Source organism: Cannabis sativa, chromosome 8 (assembly GCF_029168945.1).
Source record: "Cannabis sativa cultivar Pink pepper isolate KNU-18-1 chromosome 8, ASM2916894v1, whole genome shotgun sequence".
Classification (NCBI taxonomy): Eukaryota; Viridiplantae; Streptophyta; class Magnoliopsida; order Rosales; family Cannabaceae; genus Cannabis; species Cannabis sativa.
The window spans coordinates 30,216,674-30,239,355 of record NC_083608.1 but is presented as its reverse complement, the minus strand read 5'-3'; the positions used below and the strand labels follow the sequence as shown (position 1 = coordinate 30,239,355).

At 35.0% G+C, this 22,682-nt stretch overlaps 1 protein-coding gene across 1 annotated transcript in view; it reads right to left on the bottom strand.

The window, feature by feature from the left end:
* Positions 1-8,287: 8,287 nt before the first annotated feature.
* LOC115700010 (beta-glucosidase 40-like) overlaps positions 8,288-22,682 on the bottom strand; it is a 59,269-nt gene continuing 44,874 nt past the window's right edge. Inside the window, exon 14 of the mRNA XM_061102756.1 lies at positions 8,288-8,488. Within this exon, the coding sequence (XP_060958739.1) occupies positions 8,320-8,488 (169 nt within the window). The 3' untranslated portion in view covers positions 8,288-8,319. The remainder of the gene's footprint in view (positions 8,489-22,682) is intronic.

Below are 22,682 nucleotides of genomic sequence, written 5' to 3'. Positions count from 1 at the left end.
AATAATCAATGATCCTCTATAGATGATTTACATTGAGTAGGGATAAAATTACCGTTACACCCTTCAATTTATTTTATCCTTAAAACACTTACCAACCTATAAATGATATTTCAGTGAACTAATATAATCACTAAAATGAGCGCTCTATCACTTGTCTCTATTTAGCCAAGCTCGAAGGAAATGATCGTTTCACTTCTATGTCAGGATAGAAGCTATAGATTCCGTATCTATGATTAGTGCTCCCACTCAATTGAACTACCATGTTCTTAACCTATATTCACGGTAAGAACCATTTGGTCGACTTTAATCAATAGATTCAAGAACACAAATAATGCAAGTGAACTAGAAGCTAACCATCTCAGGATTGAGATCATTTGATCTAGGATCAACTAGGTGATATTGAATTGTATAGATATTATGGTAAGTTTATCATACCTAATCCAAGTTCAATATCGGGCCCTTCCGATGCGTACTCCATACATCCAACCCAAACTTACTTTAACCAATGCCCTGGAAAGAACATAGCACTTATCCGAGGTGCAAGTAAACTACGTTGTAGATTATCATATCAGTTAAACTTTGTGTACTGATAAATCATAGGAATACATTTAATCACACAATCTTGATTACTTTCCACTATGTTGACAACACAATAAACAAGAATATTAGTGTGATAAGGATTTGGATAAATTTATAAATCAAATAAATAAATAAATGATCACATGAACCAAATAACACATTTAACAAGTAATGAAATTAATACTGTTTTTTATTGATAATTGAATAGTAAAAATTACATTGAAATAGAGTTATATTTAGGGCACAAAGCCCAATAAACTCCCACTTGCACTAACATAAAACAATTAGTACATTTCAATTAATCCTAAATTCAATTTATGCTAGCTTTTAAAATGTAGTTACAGTCAGAACTTTGGTGAACGGGTCAGCTAAGTTGTCTTCTCTAAACAACTGCTCCACCCCCAAGAGTAAAAACCATCCCTGATGTAGACTTTCAGTCATCAAGACAAGTGTGGAAATCTGAGTCGGTATAGCCTACATGATTTAAAGCACCACCCTTGTAGACTAATACTTAATGCCTTGTACTTTTTAAGTATTTCAGAATATGCTTAACTGCAGTCCAATGTTCCTCTCCTGGGTTTGTCTGATATCTGCTAACAATTCCTACTGCATAGCATATGTCAGGTCTAGTCCATAACATTGGATACATTAGACTACCAACTACTGAAGCATAAGGAACCCTTCTCATGTCCTCTATCTCTTGAGGATCAGTGGGACACTGTTTCTTAGATCGTAATATCCTAGAAATTAATATAGTATTTAAATTGACATATTTTATTAAATATGTAATTATTTTAGTAATGGAGTAAGATTATGATCTTACTTGGTGTAATTAGGGTAAATTTATTAATGATTAAATAAAGTATAATTTATTAATTACTGAGATTATTTTAGAATATGTGGGTATCGTGGATACTATTTCTAAAATAAAATGTTTTCGGGCCCGACGACTGTGGAAGCTCGGCGGAGTGGTTAGAAATGTCACGATAATAAATGATGGATTATTTTAGAAATATTTCGGACTAGTTTAGAATTTTGAGTTGTCGACTTGACAGAATGGCTAGAATTACTAAAATGCCCTCGGTGATGTTTCTATATTTTTAATAGTTTTAATGGGTAAAATGGTCCTTTATTGATTATTAGATTATTTTGTCCTAAATGAAACTTTCTAGGCTGATATGAGGATTAGTATAGAATATATGTTAAAATAAATTAAGTATTATGTTGAAGAAAATAGGTTATAATCTAGAAAATTAAGAAATTGCATAACATACTCTCTCTCTCTCTCTCTCTCTCTCTCTCTCTCTCTCTCTCTCTCTCTCTCTCTCTCTCTCTCTCTCTCTCTCTCTCTCTCTCTCTCTCTCTCTCTCTCTCTCTCTCTCTCTTTTCTTCAGCTCAAGGGCAACTCAGAAGACAATTGGAGTTTTTCTTCAATTCTTTGGTTAGTTCTAGCACAAGACAATCTTAAAATAAACCTAGAATCTTGAGGTAAGTCTTCTTCTATTGTTCTTGGTGATTTTTTAGGTTTTTAAGCTAGGTTTTGTTAGTTGTTCATGGATTTTCTTGGCTGTAGGTTTAGATAAGTTTTTAGCATGATTTCTATGTAGAATTGAGTTTGTTTATGCATGATTTAATTGATCTGATGGCTGTTTGGTTTGAATTGTGTTAGTTGAAGCTAAAAGAATTAGGTTTTCTTTCCTAGAGCATATGATTTTGATTCAATGACTTCATTACTGTGTTTTAAAGCTTGGGATTTGTTGTATTTGTGATATTGGACTGTTTTGGAAAGTTATAGCAGGTTTGGTGGAGGTTTGATCAGTTTTTGGGGTGAAAAACCAAGTTTCCTCATGGCTGCCCAGAAAACTAGTCGACCGGTTTTTCAGGCAACTGGCAAACCGGTCGACCGGTTTGGCTAGCAGGGGGAAATTTCAAGTTTTTCCTCTCAAATCTGATTTGGTTCGGGGTATTTTCTGGAGTGTGATTCAGAGTATTTTAGAGATATTTTGGGTTAGTTTGGTCCAGGGGAAAATAGAGTGTTTGGTTATGTGAATTAAGGTTTATTTTTGAGAATCTAGTAAAGATTTTTATTAAGTTTGGGTTGTCGTCACATAGGACCGACAGTGCCCAGCTTTTTTTCCACTCAGGTCAGCCCGCACACTTAAGTTCTGGACTGAGGTAAGAAAAAGTATTAAGTATCACTTAGGGTTAAGTGATTAATTTGAGTATTCTAGGTCTTGATTATGATCGAGATTCTGATTAATTGTTTGTTTAGCCTCGGTTATGACTGAGGGTTGAGAAACGGTCATTACCGTTACGAGTAGTTACTATTGAAACTGTGGATAGGCTTCTTACTTATCATTTGCTTTATCGGGTAACGGTAGTGACATATACAACTCGTGGTTAACGAGTGGTAAGGGTACTTTATAAAGTACCAGGGTTGTGATTGTAATATTGTGTAAATGTTTAAATGTACTAATTAAGGTTGATCGATAAATGTCTTAATGATTATTGCTTTAATTACTTTTTCTTGCTGAGTCTTTGTGACTCAAGGGTGCTACATGGTGCAGGTAAAGGGAAGGCCAAAGCTGAGCAGCCATGAGTTTGAAGGTTGAAGCATCGATGTACATATCAGTCGTGGTGTTTTCAGCCTAGTAAACAAGATGTGTCTTTTGATTGCATTTTGAAATATAATTCTTTGTTGTAAAAGTACTGGTAGACCGATTAGTAAATATGTTGGAAACAGTGGGTCCCCGTAAAGTTTAGTAAAAAGCTTTTAATTATAACAGTGTGTTTATTTAAATTGAATAATTTTTAAATAATCTCACTTTTTGATATAATTATACCTATTAGTAAATAAAACTTTATAAAAGCACACACGTGGCGTCCCTGTTGGATAGGGCCTTACAACATGGTATCAGAGCGCCAAAGTTTTTAGATCATGAAGACTGGTTTGATATGTACATTGGCTGCGAAGACTCGTTCGACTCATGGTTTAGTAAGCTTTAATTGTTAGATAATTTGCTAATTATCGTTACTTGGAATGTGATCGCAAGTGAATAGATTATGCACCCGAGGCAGTTTGGTAGAGGTAACCGCGAGCTAGCTGGGCTCGGGGTTGCTGGTGAGGGTGAGAACCCTCTACCACCACCCAACTGGGAAGAATTATATGCTGCCATGCAAGAAACTATCCGGCAGTAGGGTGATCAAATCCGTGAGCTGAGGAAGCAGCGAGCTCAGCCTGTTCCAAACCTTAATCCTAGTCCTCTAGCACCTCTGGTAGTGCCACCGGATGCAGGGAATCGTTTGGAGCCGTTGTATGAGCGATTCAGGAAGCGAAACCCGTCAGTATTTGAAAACCATGAATACAAACAGGTAAAACATAAAAAATGAAAAAAAATAGATGATCAAAAATTTCAACTTAAAAAAAATGCGAAAGAATATACAAACCTTGGGTTTAACTTTATGCTTCAATTCAAAATTAGGAACTTCATCCTCGAAGTAAAAATCTAAGAGAACCTAAAACGTTATGGAGAAAAAAATTTCAAATGCAAAATAGAAACCAAAAAACCAAACAAGAAAAAAAAAACTAAAAAAGAAATCAAAAAACAATAGTAGACAACTTACATCCTTAACAGATTTCGAAGATTTGGTTCTCTTTACCTTACGAGCTTCAACCTTAGTTGGAAGAGGTTTTTTTTTAGAATGAGAAGGCTCTGCAACATCAGTCATTCTCTTCTTCGCAATGCCTTTCAAACCCATTTTAGGACCACCTTTAGAGGATTTCGAAGGAGATTTCATAGGATTTTTTGAAATATTTTGAGCAGGTGAGGGGACTTGGAACCTGACCTAGTGGTGGCCATTTATAGAAAAAAAATGATAGAGGAAAAACGAAATGCAGTTATGGAAGAGAGGGGATCGTGACTGAAATGGGAGGTTGGAAAATTGTGGGTTAGGGTAGAAGAGTTGAGGACGGTTTGCAGTTCGTGGGTTATGGACAGAGAGAAAAAAAAAACGAAAAAGAAAGAAAGAGAAGAAGAAGGGAAATATGGCGTGTAATGGTGGAAAAAAAGCATGACATTAGCATGCGTAGGTTAATTTTTAATTAATAAACTTTTCAAAATTTAAAATTGAAAAACAAATTTTTTTAAAAAATTTAAATAACCGTATTAAAACATAAATGTAAAAAAAAAAAAAAAACACACCAAATTAGGCACCAAATGTAAAAACCCCTTAAAAATTACATGATCCGTATACTTCCAACTATATAAATAAGGTATTCTTAAATTCACTTTAATTTATCGAAATATATTATTGATTGATAAGTTGATCTTGCCCGATTTGTTATAATTTTTATTTATTTATCAAATAAAATCTATATATTTATCTAATATATCTATATATTAATAAACTAAAAAAATTAAAAAAATATGAGGCAGCATTTTATTATTTTAGGATTCTATTTTTTCTATTTTGTTTTTTCTAATTTTTTTAATTATTTATCTTTTAAGTGATATTTTACCCAAAAGAAAAACTATATGCAACAATAAAATAAATATAATGATATATAGAAACCAAATAATAGGTAATCGCTTTATTTATAGTAATTAATAATAATTAAATGAAGCAATAAGTAAAAATAAGGTAATGGAATAGGAATTAAAAAATTATTTAATTTTTATTTAAAAATAATTAGAAAATAGTCAATGATCATGAATTATAAGATTATTTCACTTATTTAGTAGAAATATTAACAACTACTTAAAATATAAATTTCTGAAATAAAAAAAATTAGTCATAAATTAAATTTTATTTTAATGATTATAATGATTGTCCAAGGCACGAGATAATTATAACGATTGCGCGACCGCAAAACTAATTTTATACGATACTTATTATTTTAATTATCGAAAAATATTAAGACAAATAAATATTTAATTATGGAAATAATTAGTCATATGGATCACGATCTTCTTTTTCATCATTACAATATAAGATATAAATTTCACATTCACATAATTTATTAAAATCAATACTCTTATCCAAACATTTGATATAGAAAAATTCTTTCACTTAATATTTCTATATGAATTCCCCAATTTTTTAGCTTTAAAAAATAAATAATGTTGTGACGACTCTTTTCTAGCTTTCATACTCCATTCACCTTTCGCCACACTTTTGTGGCGAAGACATTTAAACAACACCACAAAACAAAATAGAAAAATTTTCATAAGTAGTAGTTAAATTGTTTCTTTTATTAAACAAAAAAAAAAGTCATAATCTTTTAAAAAATAACTTCATTATTACTCAAAAAACCAAATTATTAAATTTTAAAACAGTTAATTTTTTTTATTTATTTTATCATTCACATGCAATTTCTTTGTTAATTTCACTATTTTTAATGTCTACCACAAAATTACTATTTTTTTTATATATTTTAAAAATAATAAAGTATAATTGTAATTTCAATACTATTACTTTATTAATTATAATACACATAAAAATGAGATTATATCACTGTGTATGAGTACAATAAATATATATAAAAAAAAAATTATGAAAGTTGGACAACGCCGCACAAAGTGAGGCTTAATTCCTTAGTTACATAATATTTACAAAATAAAATGTCATTTTAATAGTATATACTTTATAAAAAAACAACAATGTGTTTCTTAATTATATATATAAAAAAATGATTTAATGACATTTATATAATTGGTAGTAGTATAATTGAGTAATAATTTTAAAATGTCATTAAAATCATTTATAATATTAGAAATAATGATTAAATGATATGTTTACAAATGTGAATAATATGATTTAGTAATAATTTTAAAATGTGACTAAAATTATTTTAAAATGAAAAATAATTATATAAAATATTTTAAGGGACATTTTCAATTATTACTAAAATGAATTATTTAATGACATTTTTGTTTAGCTCATAGGACAATATTGTACATTTTCTACAGATATTATAAAAACTATAAATGTAAATAAAAGTGTATAATAGTGATATTTTTAGATGTTACTAAATATAATTTTCGGTGTAGTAATATATATATATATATAAACTTATATATATTTGTTAAAAAAAACAACAAATATGACTATTTAATGGTTACATTTTTATTGTAACCATATGGTTACATTTTTCTTTAACCTGTAATAGCAGGTTACTAATAGGTAGACTTTCCTTTTTTAGATTTAATTAATTATAATTAACTATTTTCTACATTCCTTTTTTAGAATTATTTAATTATAATTAATTATTTTCTTAAAATAATTAATTAAATAGTTAACAAGACCTCTTTAGCAATTATTATTTATATTTAAATCCTTACTTGAATTATTTTAATAATTAAGCCATTTAATTATAATATTTACAATAAAATTTATTTTTTTTACAAAAATTAAACTTTTTTGACACAAATTAAAATTCTCTTCTTATAATAAATTTTCAAATAATTAATTATTTTTAAATGATATTTAATTATTTTGTTACAATTATATGATCTAAGTATGAGGCCTCAAGCTAATCAATCGATAACAAGTGCAACCATTTTTTTTCTAAAAAATCCTTCAACTTATTTCATTTTTTACTTTTTAAATATTTAAATAAAAAAAATTAAATAATTAAGTGTAATAATTTAAAATTAAAATTACAAATATAATAAAATTTAAATTATGAAATTATATGTGTATAATTTTAAATTATAAAAAGTTTTGCTATAAAATTTTAAATAATTTAAGTATAAAAAAATAAATTGCTAAAAGATCCTATATAGTAATAAATTGCAAAAAATTAATTAATAATTATAATTAATTTAATTTTAAAATATAATTAATCTTAATTAAAGTTTTATAAGGAAATAAATGATTAGGTCACTTTCAGGTTACAAGTTATTTATTATTTATTTTTATTTAATTTCCAAATTAATCACAACCATTTAATAATAATCCAATGGCTTAAAAAAATGTAACTATGATGGTTACAATAAAAATGTAACCATTGAAACCTCTTCCATATATATTCACACCAAATAATGATGAATATGCCTTTTTAATAAATTTAAAAAAAATTTATAATACTCCTTAAAATGTTTTAGTACAAGCTTAATCTATTTTGGCATGAGACAAATATTTTTAATTAAATATTTTTATAATTATGTATGTTATAATTATTTAAAAAATATAAATTTTAAAAAATTTTGAATAGTTTATAGTGTGAAAAAAAAAAGTTAGAACTGCTTACTACATGCATATATAAAATAATCTACAATAAAATATTTAAATTTTATTTTCAATTCTGTAAATTTTTTTAAAATTTGTGAAAATTTACATATATATATAAAAAATATTTTTCTAAATATCGATACAAAATAAAAAAAAAAGAAATTATCTCATATTCTTCTAAAGTGGTTGCAGCGCTAGTTGCAATAGAGGTTTTTGTACGATTTTTTGTTACAATTTAGGTTGCAGCGCTGGTTGCAATAGGGTTTTCTAAGCAGAATTACGTAAAAATAAAAAAAAAAAAAAAAAAACTATTTTTAAGTGTAAAAATGAATAAGCTATATTCTCATAATGATTTTTTAAAGGGTTTAACGTAAAATTGCTTATAAATATATAATGATAGTATGTGGATTGACAAACAAATTACACAAAATATTACATGGATTTATGTGACATTTTTTTTGTTCAAGCAGTCATATTTATTTCATTGTAAAATTTTAGTGTTATCAATTAATTTAAAAACAAGGTGAACCATTGGACAGATTTCTTCGGATATCTCTTGAGCTTGTCTTCGTAATCAACAAAAAATAGGCCAAACCTAGATGTGTACCCAGAAGACCACTCCCAATTATCCAACAAAGACCATACAAAATATCCTTTGATATTGCATCCATCATTCCTGCATTTTAACAAAATCTTTAATATGTAACAATATCCAAACATATTACATATAGAATATAGAACAAATAGATGCAAAATATTTATTTATTTTTCTTTTTGCTTAATCAACAGTTTGAATTATATTGCACCGAATCATATTTACAATCTATCAGCACTATAATAATGGACTGAAATTCATTTATATATTTATCTATATCCCTTTACAAAGCTTCCCACCGTTCTATATATCATGCTCTCTTTTTTTTTTTTTTTTAATTTTTTTTAGACATGATCATAATCATCCTATTTTTAATGTCCTATCCTATTGTATAGTATATATGATAGTCGATATATTTAATACTTTTAAATGTTATATTTTTATAAATATTATTGTACTTTTATACTTAATCTTTCAAAATATTTGGTGGAAGCAGTGTTAAAATATATATTGTTAACTCAAAAAATTTTCCTGGTGACATTGATATCAATATTTGACACGTGACAAGAAGGATGACATTATGGAGTTGAGTAGGCTCGAGTCATAGGAGTCGACTTTGGAGGAGACCTTAGCCCTATGCCCAGGTTGACTTCCAGAGCTTCGGGATAGAAGTTTAGACTTAAATAACTTGAATCCAACTCACTATCTTTCAGTATTCTATACCATAGAGACATGGAGCAATCAAATCCAAGTCTCGACAGTTGAAATTATATGAACTTGCAACCCGGAGGCCAACCTGGAAACCTAGGGTTTCACCCAGCGCCCATGTTGATATTTTCAACTAGGGTTTTAGTTTTCGGGACCGTCTTAGTTCAAATGGGTCAAACTTTGTATTGAGATATAAACTAGACATACCACAAAAATATTTGAGGCATGAGAACTAGATTCGGAAAAAGTTAATTTTTGAGCACCAGGAGCACTCGGTGCCCGGGCACCTAGCGCCAAATAAGTTGACAATTTTTCAATCTGGGCACCTTCAGAGTATCAGATTGCCAATTCGACTTTTGCATCTTCTTTTTTCTTCATAAAAAATGGGAAGATAGGTACTTTTGGAGAAGAAACAACACTTTTGGGTTCCAAAAGCAAGGAACAACGCCCATATTGACACTTGGGGCTGGCCCAGCACCCAAGTTAACATTTTGTCAACCTGGACCAATTTTGATGATGTTTTTCGAGAACTTTTTTGAGCATCTTCTCTGTTTTCAGCAACTATTAAGATTCAACTATTTCCTGGGACAAAATGGAACTTCTGAAGGGCCAAGAAGGGGACTAGCGCCTAGGTTGACATATTGTCAACTTGGGTTGTTTCCGATCAAGTTCTCCAAAAAGTATTCTGGGCATTTTTTTTATTAGAAATAATGAATATTCAAGGAAACTTAGGGAGAAAACCATAATTTTGAGACCCTGCAAATAGGGCCCAGCACCCAGACTGCCCTACTGCTAGGCCCAACGCCCAAGTTGACAATCAACATGATGTGCTGATTTTGATCACTCAAATGCCAAATCTGATTTGACCATTGAATCTAGAATGGTCAAAAACAAGGTAGGAGGCCTCTAGAACCTTAGAAGTATCAAAATGACAAACCGATAACTTAGAAATGAAGCACTGAACACCCAGGTTGACAAATGGCTTGGTGGGCTGAGTTTTGCTTATCTAATTCTGATTCCATAATAACATCCATGAAGTTAGAGAAATCAAATTCATAACTTTGCATTTCTCATTTGCAACATGGGAAACTCACTCAGAAATGAAGAGTTCTTAGTCTCTCATTTCTGCAGAGCAGCATCATCTACGAGAATTGGTGTCCGCCTTTGCAGAAATAAAAAAATAGGCTAAGTGATGTCAAAATATCACTTAGGCATCATAAAGTACATCCCCTAGACATTTTTCTACTTATCCAGCATCTAGATTGACGTCATATGTTAACCTGGGCGTTGGATGTCAACCTAGGTGCTGGATTATGAATAGCCTTCAATAAAACAGCCATAACTCACTCAATATTGAACTAATTGACATGATTCAATTTGTGCTTCGAAGCAATTTCAATGCTATATCAAGTCATGTCTCACACTTCAATTGCAATTCTAAAGCTATCGACCCCAAATTTCATCCAAAGTGAGTTATGTAAATAAGCTCCAACTTACCCGGAGCGGGTCCCAGCGTTGCGACCCAGACTCTGAAAATCGACGATCAACTCTAGAAGTTAATTTTTATCGTTAGACATCATCTACGGTCAAAAATATTCAAATTTTATTTTTTACTATTTTTGTGGGCCTCCTTCACCTATAAAAGTAGAGCTCCCTTAGTTCATTTTTCAGATTCAGAAAACTACCCACAAGGTCAGAGTTTCTCTCTCTAGAAATTAGAGCTTTGACACTTAGACTTTTTCTATAATACCATCTCGTTAGAAATAAAAACTCAAAGTAGACATAGCTCCAATACTATCATGATACAGGGAGTGAACTATTATAAATCTGTTGGGTCTCTCTTATAATTACTTAACAACTATTTCATTCTTGCCAATCTAGCTAGCAGGTGTGGCTTAGAAGTCTTAGTCCAGATTTTTGAGTCAATATTTTGATACTTTCATTGAGAGCCACAACTAAAGAATGTTACTAGCGAGATGGTTGTAACACGCTCTACAAGTGTTGACAGAGGAATCCCAACTTCTGGCCATACATCTGGGGGCACGGCATTTACTGAAGTTGGAAACAGGACTACTCCTAACCTCTTATGCAAGGAGGAGGCCCTAAAACTAGCTCCACAGGCCACATAATGCTCGTAGGACTAGCACCAGCAACGAGATCCCACCCGGGACGCCTCACGTGGAGATTGATGACCCTAAGGAGGTCGATCCTCGGGTTGCCTAGCTTACCATAACTGTGATTGATCTCCAACAATAGCTGCAAGACTCTCTTGACATCCAACACAAACAGTTTCAACACTGGTTCATGGAAAATTGGAGGAATATTGAAAGCAGACAAGTTAAGCAAGAACAATGGAGAGATAACCTATCTTAGCATATCAGAGAAACTTATTGCTCTTGTCAAGGAAATACTCCCCACATGGGTCTTTCTAAGTTGGTGAAAGAGACTCCCCGTCGACCAACTAGTCATGTGGGAACTAATGCTCAAGGGGGAACCCTTAACTCTTGGAATACAACTACCACACCTGGTAACCAAGTAGGCATTAAGTAAGCACCAGGCGGGGAGGCCTCCTAGAGGGGAAGCACCTTCGAACAAGATCCCGAAAAGACTTAAGCTCGTGGGTGCCAATTGATGGGCCCTCCACCTGATATTGAATGACCTCACAACACTGATAGAACCAACATGACTACTTTGCCAAGTCCTTCTCAATGCTTTCATGACACTAGGCCCCAAGACCCCACAAGGAGAAAGAGACCTACTACTGAAACTGATAGAGGTAGTAGGAGACACTACTTTAAAACCAGAGGCTATGAGATAAGGCAGGTAAGGACCAGTGAACCACTTCACACTCAAAAATACTTTCGAGATGAAAAGGGTGAATTGTGTCGTTACTTTGCTTGTGGCCTCGATGGCTAGCAGTATGAGTACTTCCCTCGAGTAAGAGGAGAGGAGTTGAACTTGAGAAACCAGTTCAATTCTCTTCACACTTGTGATCCAGATGAAGACTACTTTGAAAGAAGTAGCCACTACAATGCTCTGAATGACCACTCTCATAGTGGATCGTCCCGAGATGAACCTGAGTTCATTCCGGAGACTTCACCAGTGTTACTTTCATGACCCCGTGGTCAAGAGAAAACAAAAAGACTGAAGTACATGATCAACTTGGAAGACCAAGAAACCTGCGTGACCTCCAAACTAATAAAAGGTCGGTGGAAGTGGGAACTTCTAAAGGAGACCCTACACGGGTAATACAAACTCCAACTGAATGTAAACCACCACCGATGGGGTTAACTAGGCATAATTCGACACTTTAGCAGCCTTAGTGAAAGGGATCAATGCCCCTATATTATCAGAGTTTGAACTTGATAGAGAGCGTTGCTCATAACTCTCTAAAAGTATCAAAGTTCTTCCTATCCCTCCAAGGTTTAAGAACCCTTCTTGGCATTAATATAGTGGGAAGGAAGATCCACTTTCTTACATTCACTACTTTGAAGTGCAGACCGATCTAGAAGGTGTGAGAGATGATGTTAGATGCAGAATCTTCCCTGCCACATTAACAGACCTAGCTCAGTGGTGGTACCTTAAGCTCTCCCTAGATCGATCGACTCATGGAAAGCTCTAGCAAATAATGTTGGCAACCAATTTTCTCCTTCCCGCAATGCCAGATTGAACTCAATGATTTAGTGGATGCGAAGCAGCAGGAGATGAGTCCTCTATGGTCTGACCTTTGTCTTAAGATCTTTTACACCTTGAATGACTTCCTCGATAGAATAAATGGCTTTATCAAATTAGAAAAAGCTATCACCTAGGCCAAGGGCTTAAAGGGTGGCAAGAATAAGCCACTAGACTCCCCATTCCCTAACACTGAGGTGTAGGGAAATGGGAAGAAAGGAGGAACCAAAGGGGGAAAGAGAGCTAATAATGGTGGTAAGCCAGGCAACTCCCCCGATGGAAAGAAGCCCAAGGTTGAGGATAGGCCCTTATAGGAGTATGAGCCTCTGTTTACCACTTAATCCATCCTCTTGGCCCCTATAGAGGAAATCTATACGGCCAGACAATCAACAATGTCGTACAACAAACCTCTTCCTTTCAAAGAGTTAGGGAAGAAGGACATGAACAACAACAATTACGTTCATGACACTAATGAGTGTAATCAGTTGCGAGATAAGATAGAATTTCTCATTAGACAAAACCATGTTGCTCTCCAATGGTATGTACGACCTGAAGCTCCAGCTGGGGGCAATGCATCTCTCTAGCCTAGGCCAGTTGCAATTAAGCTAGAGATTGTGATTGGAGGCCCTAACCTAGCTTGAAATTCAAGGCCTTAGAAATGTATGCAAGATCGCTCTGACATGAACCAAGGGTCAAAGTACTAGAGGTCACATAATTTCCTTAAAAGTCTCAATGCTACAGGTGTCATCCCATCACATTTGGAGAATTAGACTCCTATCATGTCAGCTACCCTCACAGTGATCCTTAGGTTGTTGAGGTGCAAATAGTAGATATGATGGTGGAAAGGGTGATGATCGGCGACGGAGCATCCTAAAACATCCTGTTAAAGCGATCACTAATAAGATGGGTTTGACCTTAGAATACCTGGAACCATGCAAGCAGCTAATGTATGGTTTCAGCAGAACCATCATCGTTCTATGTGGCAAGATCAAACTATCGCTCAGTGTCGGTACTTTACCAAGGAAAACCACAATCATGGCCATATTTATTGTGGTGGATGTGAAGTCTTTGTACAACGTGATTCTTGGAAGGCTAGACCTATATGACCTTCGACCCATCTCTTTAATCTACCATTTGTTCATCAAGTTCCTAATGGCAACTGGTATTCGTTGTCTCCTTGGCAATCAAGGAAGTGCATGCGAGTGCTATAACGCTTCGTTATCACTTGCCAAGAAGACATCCTCTATTAATACGGCTTGAGAGGGGACAAACAAGACCCCCTCTGTTGCTATGGCACCAGAGGGACGAACGAGCCTCTCTTGAAAAAGCTAGAAAGATGAAGAAGGCCTATTCAGAGTTCAAACTACGAAAAATACAAAGATGGCACCTAAAGCCACTTGAAGTTGCACCCGAGACGGGGACGACATTGAGCCCTATTTTGGGGAAATCAACTTGGGAGTTGGTCCAACGGAGGAATACAAAGAACTTCCCTTCAAAATAGCAGACCTAACCAAGGTTGTCAAGATTGAAACAAACCTGACGGAGGTCTTGAGCAAGACGCTCATGGCTTCCCTCAGAAAAATAAAGACATTTTTACTTTGTGGTATGAGGACATGATCGGGATCAACCCCCAGGTCATCTGTCATGCCCTCAACATACACAAAGTAAACTTTCGACCTGTACAATAAAAACATAGGCTCCTTAACAAAGAGTGCTCCAAAGCTCTCAAGGAAGAAGTTGAAAGACTCTCGGACAACAACTTTGTTGGGGAAGCTTTCCACCTAGTTTTGATACCCAACCCTATTCTTGTGCCTAAGCTGAATGGTAAGTAGAGAACTTGCGTCGAATTCACTGAGCTAAGCAAAGCATGCCCTAAAGATTGTTTCCCTCTACCACGAATTGATCATCTTATGGAAGTAATAGCTGGCCATGAACTCCTCACATTCATGGATGTCTATTCCGACTATAACCAAATAAGCATGCATGCACCGGATGAAGAGCATACTAGTTTTTGAATTGACATTGGGCTTTATTGCTACAAAGTAATGCCCTTTAGACTCAAGAATGCAGGTGCTACTTATCAAAGACTAGTCAACTGTATGCTCCACAACCAAATCAGGAACAATATGGATGTCTACATTGATGATATGTTGGTTAGCTCGAACAAATCCAAAGACCATATCAAAGATTTAGAGGAATGCTTCAACATCCTATAGGAATATCAAATGAAGCTTAACCCTCTAACATGTGCCTTCGACATCCAGTCAGGAAAATTTCTTATAATCATTGTCAACTGAATAGGGATTGAAGTAAATCTAGAAAAGATCAAGGCATTGGAAGACATGAAGTCACCATCATAGATAAAAGACATGCAAAGCCTTAATGGATGAATTGCTGCACTTAGCAGGTTCATCTCCAAGTTAACCAAAAAGTGTGTTCCCTTCTTTAACTTCCTTAAAGGAAGCAACAAGGGGTTTAAATGGACTGATGAATGTGAGCAATCCTTATGAGCTCCCAAACATCATCTAGCCAAACCTCCCATCCTATCAAACCAATAGATTGGGAAGAATTATAAATCTATTTTGTCATCATCGAGCATGCAGCCAATGCTACTCTAGTGTGTGAAGAAGAAGGGATAGAGCACCATGTCTACTACACCAATAAGTGTCTCATTAGGGTTGAGTTAAGGTATCCCTCCATTGAGAAGCTGGCCTACTTCTTGGTCCTAGCTCACACAGTCAAGGTGTTAACTAACCAATCACTTAGGTAGGTTCTGATGAAGCCAAAAGCATTAGGGCACCTACTAAAGTGGGCATTTGAACTAGGTTAGTTTAAAATCACCTACCAACCTCAAACATCAGTCAAAGGGCATGCATTATCAGAATTTATTGCTAATTGCACTAACCTTGAAGAAGACGATCCCATGATATGTGAAGACCAAGTCCACACGCCTGAGACTGCAACTCGGGAGGACACTAGACCATCTTGGAGACTATATGTAGATGGATCCTCTAACAAGCACGGTTCTAGTGTTGGGCACATCTTAGTTACTCTAGAGGGATTTCAAACTCATAGTGCATTGCATTTTGAGTACCACAACAAACAACAAAGCAAAGTATGGAGTACTCCTAGTAGAACTATGATTAGCACTAGCAATAAAAGTCAAATCACTTAAGATCTACAATGATTCGCAGCTAGTTGTTAATTAGATTCTCAATGAGTATCAAGCCCGATGATCAAACATGATCGCATACTTAAGCAAAGCTAAATATATATTAGGCAGATCAAGCACTACTCCATCCAACAAGTGTTACGTGAATAAAACGCAAATGCAGACTCACTAGCTAAACTAGCTAGTACAAAAGATTTTGACACTCTTAGTGTAGTTCCCACTGAATGCCTACCCAAATAGAGCATTAATGAAGACTTAGAGCCTATCCTGATAATCAACATAGTCTATCATGTCTGACCCCAATTGCACAATACTTAGAACATGGTATTCTTCCAACTGATTGGAATGAAGCAAAAAGATTGAGAGAAAATAGCTCGTTTTATCATCATGGATGGAGTAATGTATAGAACAAGATTTTAATGCCAATTTGTGGGTTGTCACAAAAGAAGAAGCAAAACACCTTATGGTCAAGGTACATGAGGGCCTTTGTGGCAACCATGTTGGGGGAAAGTCTTTCAAAGAAGATCTTGAGATAAGGGTACTTTTGGCCAACATTGGCAGAAGATTTGATGGACTATGTCAAGAAATGTGACGAGTGTCAGAGATTCTCCAAAATACCTAGAGTTGCCCCGAATGAACTCAAGAGTATGCAAACACCTTGGCCATTCACTGTCTAGGGAACTGACCTATAGGTTCACTACCTAAGGGAGAAGGTGAAATTCAATATGCAGTGGTGGTGGTAGATTACTTCACCAAATGAGTCGAGGAAGGACCCTTAGCCACTATCATGTCAAAGATAGTTCTTGATTTTGTGGTCAAGAATATCATTTGTCGCTTTTGACTCCCACATAAGATAGTGTCAGACAACAAAACACAGTTCGACAATACCATTTTACTAATTTCTGCATCAGACATGGAATCATTAAGAGTTTTTCAACGGTTGCCTATCGACAAGCAAATGGACAAGTGGAAGCAGCCAACCAAACTCTTAAGGATATGCTAAAGAAATTCCTTGAGCAAGCAAAAGGGAATTAGCTTGAAGAATTGCTTGAAGTACTATGGGCTTATCCTACAACAGAAAATATAATAACAAGTCCCACTCCCTTCTCTCGAACCTAAGGGCCATGATACCTGTAGGGCTCACACCACCATCACATTGAAGACTCAGATCTGACAAATAAACTAATCATCAAATGCTAGCCAAGTCTTTAGATGAAATTGAAGAGATCAGAGAAAGGTTTGATCTTAGAAAGGCGACGTATGAACAAAGAGTCACAAAACCCTACAACTCCAAGGTTAAAGATAGGAAATTTAAACCTAGAGACATGGTATTAAGATGAGTATTCCTCAACATGCAAGACGCATCAACATCAGTACTTGGGTCAAATTGGGAAGGACCAGATGCCATCACTGAAGCACTTGAACCTGGTTATTAAAATTTGGCATGCTATGACTACAACTTGAACCCAGTACCAGTACCAAGGTATTGGAATAAGGTGCATCTATGGCGGTACTACAAATAAAAGCAGTTGTCCTCAAAATTGCTCGCTTCATAGTAAGATTCACTTTACCTTGTGCAAGTTAATCGACTGCCTCTTAAATTAAAAGGGTTGTGATGAAGTTATCTCTAACTTAAGAGGTCCATCACTAAGGTATGGCACTTATACTGAAAATTCAAACAATGCATTAGTATAGTGAGAATCACTTCAGCTAAGCTTGGATGAAAAAGGAAATCTACGACTACTACTTTAAATGTACTTTTTTCTTTCAACTTTGCTCACAGTAATGTAATTTTATTTAATTTGATGAGAAAAAGTGTTGAACAAATTTATTTCGGTACTTCATTAAAATTAATCAATTACAGTTGACAGACTTGACGACACTCTCAAGCGTTGAGTAAAGCTAGTAGGGTTGGTCTTGAGATAACTTCAGTTGTTTCTTTAGTGAGTTCAACACTAACACCCCACAAATCCTTTGATAAGTGGAGAGTGTTCACACGTGTAACACCACCCAAGAGCAATGATCATGAAGGCCCATGGGAATTCGGTATGGAAAGTGACCAATGAAGGAACTTCCTTGATAACTTGGGGGCACATAGATTATGTTATGGTATACGAGAGCCATATGTTACATGAGCATTCAAAATTTTTTGCACATATACGTAAGTACTCTCATGGTAAATATAACTTTAAGAAGTAGTGACATTACTCCTAGTGGTTGAGTTTCTTAAAACATGGTGTACAGGGAAATTAAACGGTCAAGCGGTAACAGATAAAGTAAAATAAAGAAAGCTAACATCAGAATAAAAGTTTTATTAAGTTAGAAATAATTTCTAATTTAACTAAAACAAATTCTGAGAATATTTTACTAAGGTTTATCCATATGGAAAGGTCGCCCGAGAATGACCAACTAAAACACTAAAGTTAAATGCTACAAAAAAAAGGAGAATGGACTTAGGAAACATCTAGGAAGTTTATTACAACAATGGTAAACTCATCCTTATCCTCACTCTCTACAACTAGCACAACAACTGTAGAAGGGGGAAAGTCGGGATGCTTAGGGTTGTAGCGTTCAACTCTGGCAGCTTCTTCGACCACTAACTCACCACCATTAAGAGTAAAGTCTATTTTTTGGAGAGCTTCTTCACCGAAACACTGGTCACGACACTTTACAAACTTTGACACCTGTGTATTAGGGAAGGCCGACCAATTGAATGACTTCGCTCCTTCATTAGCAGACCAGGCATTGTAGATGGCATCAAAGCATAAGTTATTGTAGAAGGTGACATCAAGAACAGCTTAGTCTTCAAGAGTATTCACTTGCTCTTTCAAGGCCTTGACATGATCTCTAAGGTAAGCAACCAATAAGGTTTGTTCATCGAGTTCAAGACGAGAAGACTCTTCAACATCAAAAGTCTTCTTTTGAGCAATTGGCAGGCTCTTCTTCAAGCTACTCTCTCGAGCTTTGGCACCACTAGCCACTTCTCGAAGATTAGCCAACTCACTCTCTAGAGATTCAATCTTCTCCTTCAAAGTAGTCACCTGGTCCTTTGCAGCAACAACAAGATCTTTTGCAACCTCGAGCCTCTTAGCAAGCTCGACCACCTTCTTGTGTTTTTTTATCCATGATGTAAGCATAACCAACTCAATCCTGAAGAAAAGAAAAATTTGTCAAGTGATGGTAAACAAAAGAGAGTTAAGATAGAAGGAGACAAGAAAAATAATTTTCCCAAAGATGTCGGTGAAGCATCTTTGAGCAATAACATGCGGAGGTTCGGTGCTAACCAACTTCTACAACGAGATATTCTCAGCCTTGGACCCGATCAAGGAATCACCATGGGCAAGAAGCCAAGAGCTCTACGCACGTAGCTGCTCCACCAAATTCGAACTCGAGTTCGGAGTACTAGTCTCAGCCTTATCCAGAGAGATTATGATTAGAGATATCTCATTAGCACCAGTAGTACTAAATTTCTCCTGGTAGAGACTTTGGCAGGAGGAGCAGCATCAACAGGTCTACTCCTCTTTCTGACATTCTTCTTTGAAGCAACAAAAGCAGTAGGGATACCCTAGACAACTTCCCTAACCAGAGGTTTCCTTTGGCACTAGATTTTTTGTTTCAAGTTTGAACAAGATGTCATAGCAGCCAGGAAACTCATATTTTCTATGAAGAAAAAAGACAAGCGATTAGTACAACAAAAGAAAAGAAAAATAGCAAAGTTCAACATTCACATTGTGGAGCATCATCCACTTGTTGATTCTCCATCCTTCTCCGAAGCAGTTCGAGTGTAGATAACTTCTCCATCTTCCTAGTCTAAGAACACATATATTCTCCTTGAATACTCTATGTCATTTTGAACTAAGGTTGCATCTTCTAACACTGTCTGAGACAAGATGACAGTTGGACTTTGAGCATCCTCGTCATCCTCCTCGAGTGGCATTATCCAAGATTCATTAGCAAAGTAAGTATCAACATACACTCGCTGGGAAGACATTATCAGTCCAACCTTACAAGGATTCTTAACATTGAATAAAGTTCTTCCATCTCTCTCTCTCATAGATCAATCTCAATTAGCATGGCATCGACTCTCCTCTTCTTGTCAATTAGAGGAGCAGGTCTTTTAAAAGGGCTAGCCTTTTGGAAAGTTATGTGTCCCGATGAAAAAACTGGCATGTATAAGTACTCCTGGTGGTAAAGGTCTTAGTTACTTTTGGTAATATTTTCTATGTATGGGCTGAAGTGGTGGAAATGATAGAAGCCTTCTTCTTTTTGAGTTTGAATTATTTTTAAGTCTTAAAGGAAGTTTATTTTGTGGAGAATTGTCAAGCGGTAAAATATGAAGAAGGTGGCAAATATCCTATAGCCATTTGGATTTATTTGGTAGGGACAAACTCCAAAGAAATCACCTATTGATATAAACTATGGATTCAAGGAAAAGTAAGCACCCACATTCATGTGAAATCTAGACCAAGCATTACAATAAGTGTTCTGGGAGCCATTAAGACCACCATATCGTGGATTTTGGACAATAATTTTGAGAAGGCAATAATCATCCTAAATTAATTGGGCTTGATATTCAGTAAGAGTGCTAAAAACTTTCAATGGCAGCTTTGAGAAGCTCAGTTGCCATTACTTTCCCACCACGGGCCTTGTCTAAGTTCTTAGACTTGGGCACAGTTAGCTTAGCTCTGATGAACTGAGCCACATGGGGATCATATTCATCAGGAAACCTTATACTTATCTTCATCCTAGTCATGACTTCAAGTTCCTTACAACTCAAAAAAAGCCTTATTGTCTGTAAAAAATTCAACCAATTTCAAAAGAAGAAATTTTCAATTGACTAGGAAAGTGTTTTAGAATTTTGGAGGTCTTAGAAAAAAAGAATTCGAGGATTCTTTGGAGTTTAAGAATCCTTGGATTAAGATCAACAAAGGAGGAGGAGAAGAAAAATTTTCAAAAAAGTGGCGTCGTAAGAAGGAAAAGAAGGAAAAAAAAAAAGAAAAAAAAAATTCTACTTTGGAGGATGAAGAACACTTGAAGGCTTGATGAAGATAAAATTCAAAGGAGCTTCTACAAAGTCTTGGGCGTGGGATTCAAAAAGGGAAATGTGAAAAATTTGGTTGACAACTCTCTTACTTATAAGTGTTTTCAATCTCCCAATCCTAGAACAATTGGGAATCTTTTAAATTTAAAGCTTTAAAGAAAGAGGTAAATGATAAGAAAAAGATATAAATATATTTTTTCCCCTTCTCCATTAAGCTTAAATTTCAAAATTCCTATAGAAATAAGAATAAGAATTTGAATTTAAAAGGTAACATCCATTCCTAATGCTACTAAGATTAAGGAAAAATTAGAGATTTAAAATAAAAGGATAAATGATAAACAAAAGATAAAAAATATTTTCTCTCTTTTTTCTCGCCCTAATTTTGAATGACATTAATAAATATGATTAGGATTTAAATCCAATTAATCCTAGTGTCATAACAAAAACAAGAAAATTTCAAAATTTTTAAGAAAAAGATAAAAGATAAGTTTTTCCTCTTTTTCTTTGTTAATTAATTTTTGAAAATTTACAAGGAAAAGCAAGAGAATCTAAACTCCCTAATTTTATTAGGAATGCTTGAAGAGCAAAAATAATAGTCTAAGATTGTCAAAATTGATGCCCATTTGGTAGCTTTTAGAGAAACGGACTCGGTTCACGTCATCAAGTCAACTCCACACAAGTGTAAAGTTGACTTCAGGGCAAATGTTAACCCCAAAAACTTTCCCTAGTGATGTGGAAATCAATATTTGACACGTATCAAGAAGGATGATATCACACAGCTGAGTAGACCCAAGTCATAGTAATTAACCTAAGAAGGGACCCCAGCCCTGCGTCCATGTTGACTTCGGGAGCTCCGAGATGGAAGTTCAGACTTTAATAATTTTAATCCAACATACTATCTTTTAATATTATGTACAAGGAGACATGGAACAATCAAATCCAAGTCATGGTAGCTGAAATTAGATGAACATGCAACCTGAAAGCCAACTTGGGCACCTAGGGTTTCACCCAATCTCCAAGTTGACATTCTCAACTAGGGTTTCAGTTTTTAGGACTGTCTTAGAGCAAATGTGTCAAAATTTACATTGCGACGTCAACTAGACATACAAAGACATAATTTAGGCATCAGAATCAGAGTCAAAGCAAGTTCATTTTTTAGCACCAAGAGCACTCGGTGGCCAGGCACCTAGCGCCCAGGTTGACAATTTGTCAATCTGATGCCTTCCAAGTATCAGACCAACGATTTGACTTTTGTATCTTCTTTGTGTTCATCAAAAATGGGGAAATAGGTACTTCCAGGGAAGAAATAGCACTTCCTAGGTGCAAAAAGCAAGGCCCAGCGCCCAGGTTGTCACTTGGGGCTGGCCTAGTGCCCAGGTTGAGATTTTGTAAACTTGGCCCAATTTTTGATGATGTTTTTCGAGAATCTTTCGAGCATCTTCTCTATTTTCAACAAAGATTAATATTCAACTATCTCTGGGGACCAAACAGAACTTCCAAAGGGCCAATAGGGGGACCCAACGCCAAGGTTGACAAGTCGTACTAGGCCCAGGGCCTAGGTTGACATGGTGTCAACCTAGGCTGTTTGAAATCAAGTTCTCAAAAAAGTGATCTGGGAATTTTTTTTTGTCATTAGAAATAATGAAGATTCAAGCAAACTTGGGGCCCAAACCATAATCCCT